At 58.4% G+C, this 4,173-nt stretch overlaps 1 protein-coding gene across 2 annotated transcripts; it reads left to right on the top strand.

The window, feature by feature from the left end:
* Positions 1-608: 608 nt before the first annotated feature.
* On the top strand, positions 609-3,189 carry SP9 (Sp9 transcription factor). Of its 2 annotated transcripts, XM_027878479.1 has the most exons (3): positions 609-791; positions 1,117-1,262; positions 1,516-3,189. In XM_027878479.1, the coding sequence occupies exon 3, from the start codon at positions 1,549-1,551 to the stop codon at positions 2,869-2,871; it is 1,323 nt and encodes a 440-aa protein (XP_027734280.1). In that variant the 5' UTR covers positions 609-791; positions 1,117-1,262; positions 1,516-1,548; the 3' UTR covers positions 2,872-3,189. The 2 variants fall into 2 exon arrangements, with proteins under 2 accessions (XP_027734280.1, XP_027734279.1); XM_027878478.1 differs by lacking the exon at positions 1,117-1,262 and having other exon boundaries at positions 670-791.
* Positions 3,190-4,173: the final 984 nt, after the last annotated feature.

Below are 4,173 nucleotides of genomic sequence, written 5' to 3'. Positions count from 1 at the left end.
CTGTAAAATAATATCCTCTCTCTTAAGCGACAGGATGCCCCTTGTCCTCTCTCCCGCCCCAGTACAAGAGCAAAGGGATGCCTGTCGGTTCCCTGCCTTTGGATTTTTTTGGCGCTTTATATAACTAAAAAGCCTTCTCGGTTCCTTTTGCAAATAAAGTAAGAAACACGTTGTGCACGAAATCACTTCTAGCATTTAGCAAAAGAAAAACCAAAAAATTATCGTGTTTTCACAAAACGTCATTAGGCGCTGTGAGGTTATTCGTATCCAACACGGGCAGCTCCCAAACGGCCTGAAAAAGGAGGAAGAGGGCCTGTTGAATAAAAGCGAGGCAGGTACGGTTTACTGGCCGCGAGGATCGCAGGTGACCGCACCGGCAGCGGGGGACATGACACCTCCTGCACAGTTTACAGGTGGCGGGTGTCACGCCTGACGCGGCGGTCGGTGCGTGCCCGGCGGGAGCGGCGCGGGGCGGGCGGGAATTGCGGCGCGGCCGGACCGGGGAGTTTTCTCCCCGCGCGCTCACTGGCACGCGCCCCGCGCCCCGGCACCTCCGCGCAGCCTGATTGGCTGCCGGGCCGCTCCGGGCCGCTCCGCCCGCGCCCTCATTGGGCGAGCGCCGCCGCCAGCGGTACTTCAAAGCGGGCGCTGCCCGCACTTAGGCAGAGTTTGGCCCCGCCGCGCCGGAGTGTCCTCAGTGCCGCCGGGCAGCGCGGGGCGCACACCGAGCGCCGTCCCCTCCGCCCCACCGCCCAGCCCACGGACGTGCTATGGCTACGTCTATCCTCGGGGTAAGTCGCACCGCGCGCTTCCTCGCGGCTTCCCCCTGGAAAAACTGCCGTTGCCGCCGCCGCGTTGTGGCTGCCCCTCGCACAAATCGCGAGGATGGGCGGTGATCCCGGCCCGCCTCGGGGGATTTCACTGTGGGCAGCCCATCGGGTCGTTACCAAAGAGTTTAGTCTGAAAACTCGCTGGGCCGGAGAGAAGCCGTGCTGCTTCTGCTTTCTTTTGTTTTGGTTTGTGTTTTGTTTTTTTTGTTTTGTTTTGTTTTTTGGTTTTTTTTGTGTTTTGTTTTGTTTTTTTTTTTTTAACTCGAACTACGGTTGATTTCCAAAGATTTTCGCCAGCCCGGCGTTGCGCGTGGCGACGGTCAGAAGGCTCCGCACACCGCTCGCCTTGCTGCCATCTCGTTTTCCCGTCTCTCCTGTACGATTGCTCGAGGAGACGCCGCATTTCGTTCCCACGGGATTTTTGGTTTAACGGTAGTACGCTCGAGCAGCCCTCTCGGAACACGCGTGTCTCTCGTACCCGTCGGGATCCTCTTCCGATGTAAAAATCCCTCGGGCGCCGAGACCGGTCCCTGGCGGAAAAACGAGTTGTGCTAACGGGGCAGGGCTGAGCCTTCCTCCAAAATAGGAAAAAACTTTTCCGCGGTACCGCTCTTCGCGCCGCGGTTCTACCCGCGCTGCCGCGTCTCCGCGGGAGCCTGACGGGCCGGCTTTGTCTCTCCCGCAGGAAGAGCCGAGATTTGGAACGACTCCCCTGGCCATGCTGGCCGCCACCTGCAACAAGATCGGCAACACCAGTCCCCTGACCACCTTGCCCGAGTCCAGCGCCTTCGCCAAAGGGGGCTTCCACCCCTGGAAACGCTCCACCTCCAGCTGCAACCTGGGCTCCAGCCTCTCGGGCTTCACGGTGGCCACGAGCAGGGGCTCCAACGGACTGGCCAGCGGCACGGGCACCGCCAATAGCGCCTTCTGCCTGGCTTCCACCTCGCCCACTTCCTCGGCCTTCAGCAGCGACTACGGCGGCCTCTTCTCCAACTCAGCGGCGGCGGCGGGCGTGTCCCCGCAAGAGCCCGGCGGGCAGTCGGCCTTCATCTCCAAAGTGCACAGCTCGGCGGCCGAGAGCCTCTACCCGCGGGTGGGCATGGCGCACCCCTACGAGTCCTGGTACAAGTCGGGCTTCCACTCCACGCTCTCGGCGGGCGAGGTGGCCAACGGGGCGGCCTCCTCCTGGTGGGATGTGCACACCAACCCGGGCTCCTGGCTGGAGGTGCAGAACCCGGCGGGGGGGCTGCAGAGCTCGCTGCACTCGGGCGCCCCCCAGGCCTCGCTGCACTCCCAACTGGGCACCTACAACCCCGACTTCAGCTCCCTCACCCACTCCGCCTTCAGCTCCACCGGCCTGGGCTCCACGGCCGCCTCGCACCTGCTCTCCACCAGCCAGCACCTGCTCACCCAGGAGGGCTTCAAGCCCGTGCTGCCCTCCTACACGGACTCCAGCGCGGCGGTGGCGGCAGCCAGCGCCATGATCTCGGGCGCCGCCGCCGCCGCCGCCGGGGGCGGCTCGGCCCGCTCCGCCCGCCGCTACTCGGGCCGCGCCACCTGCGACTGTCCCAACTGCCAGGAGGCCGAGCGGCTCGGGCCGGCGGGGGCCAGCCTGCGGCGCAAGGGGCTGCACAGCTGCCACATCCCCGGCTGCGGAAAGGTGTACGGCAAGACCTCGCACCTGAAGGCGCACCTGCGCTGGCACACGGGCGAGCGGCCCTTCGTCTGCAACTGGCTCTTCTGCGGGAAGCGCTTCACCCGCTCCGACGAGCTGCAGCGGCACCTGCGGACTCACACGGGCGAGAAGCGCTTCGCCTGCCCCGTCTGCAACAAGCGCTTCATGCGCAGCGACCACCTGAGCAAACACATCAAAACGCACAACGGGGGCGGCGGGGGCAAAAAAGGCAGCGACAGCGACACGGACGCCAGCAACCTGGAGACGCCGCGCTCCGAGTCCCCCGACCTCATCCTGCACGAGGGGGTGGGCGCCGCCGCCCGCGGACCGGGCAAGGAACCTACCGCGGGGCCCGGCGACTCCTAGGGCAGCGCCGCCGGAGCCGCCCGGACTGAGCCCCGCGCCGGCCGGAGGGACATGAGCCGCCCCGCCGCCGACAGCGTCCCGGGCCGCAGCGGGCCGGGCCGGGCCGGGCCGGCGGACGGCGGGGCCGGAGAGACGCGGCCCCCGTCCCGCCCGGCCAGTAGGTACCGAGTGACACTTTCTTCCGCTTCCCTTTTCTCTTTCTGTTGGAAGGCAAGCATCCTAAGAGAGGCTTAAGGTGAGAAATCCAGCTGCAACTCCGAGACGATCCCTCTGTATCTCATAAACATCTGTATAAATAGGGTTCAAAAAGAAGAAAAAAAAAAAAGAAAACCAGATCGTGTTCCCTTATTTTTCTTGTAAATGTTGATCTGATAAGGGGTTTGGGGGATTTTTTTTTTTAATTGGTGAATTCCTGAAATTCAGGGAGGTTTTGGGGTTTTGATTAATTTTTTTTTTTATTTTAAATTTCTGATGCACTTTGTGGAAGTCAGTATATATGTAAAAGATATTTAAAATGTTGAGTTAACACTTCACTCAAACACACGTAAGTTAAGGTCTCTTAAAGAAATTAAATGCGTTTATCTGTATGGAAAAAATCTTGACATATTTTCATTTTGGTATTATTAAAGGACTCTGAACAATATACTCACGGGTTTGTTCTTCTTCGTGCCCCCTCCTTTCCCCCACCCAGTCCTTGCAGGGGTCAGGGTTTTAGTGGGAGCCCTCGCACCCCCTTCCCATCCTCTTTACAGTCACTGTGATTAAAAAATGCAGCCAGCAATGATAGCCAGGATAGCCCTGAGCCAGGCGCGCTGAACTGCTCTGCTCGCTCTTTTCAAACCTCTTAAGGTTTGGTTTATTATAAAAAAAAAAAAAAACAACAACCAAAAAAAACCAACACACAAAACCCAAAGACCAAACAACAAAACAACACTAAAACCCAAAACAAAAAACAATTCCAAAACCAAACAAATTTAAACGGAGTCCGAGCCCTGCTACACCTGCCAGGAACCACGCCGAGACTTAAGTGTCTTTGGTGAAACCATCCCCAAAATCGAGTGAAGGCAAACTGTACTGAGGAACTATTTATTTAATTTAAAAAAAACCTTTAGCGCCACAAGGCTGCCTAGGCTGGGAGGTGATCTCGGGGGAATAAATCGCTAGAGTCAATACTCCGGAAAAGACATTTCATGCCTAAATGAAAATCTTGTTAAATGTTATTAATTTTGACTTAGAGCACACAGCAGCCCCCTGTGCCTTGTATTCCCTTATTAGGGATTCATGTCTTATCAAATATCTAAT

This window comes from Empidonax traillii, unplaced genomic scaffold (genome assembly GCF_003031625.1).
Source record: "Empidonax traillii isolate 1590-97213 ecotype Southwest subspecies unplaced genomic scaffold, ASM303162v1 scaffold42:size1813164, whole genome shotgun sequence".
Classification (NCBI taxonomy): Eukaryota; Metazoa; Chordata; class Aves; order Passeriformes; family Tyrannidae; genus Empidonax; species Empidonax traillii.
Note: the sequence above shows the minus strand (reverse complement) of the source record. Positions and strands in the feature narration are given on the sequence as shown.

Excerpts from the sequence above, each read along its gene's own strand:
- SP9 (XM_027878478.1), top strand. The coding sequence starts at position 771 with ATGGCTACGTCTATCCTCGGG. Across the intron at positions 792-1,515 it reads TGGCTACGTCTATCCTCGGG|GAAGAGCCGAGATTTGGAAC; the intron begins GTAAGTCGCACC and ends TCTCTCCCGCAG.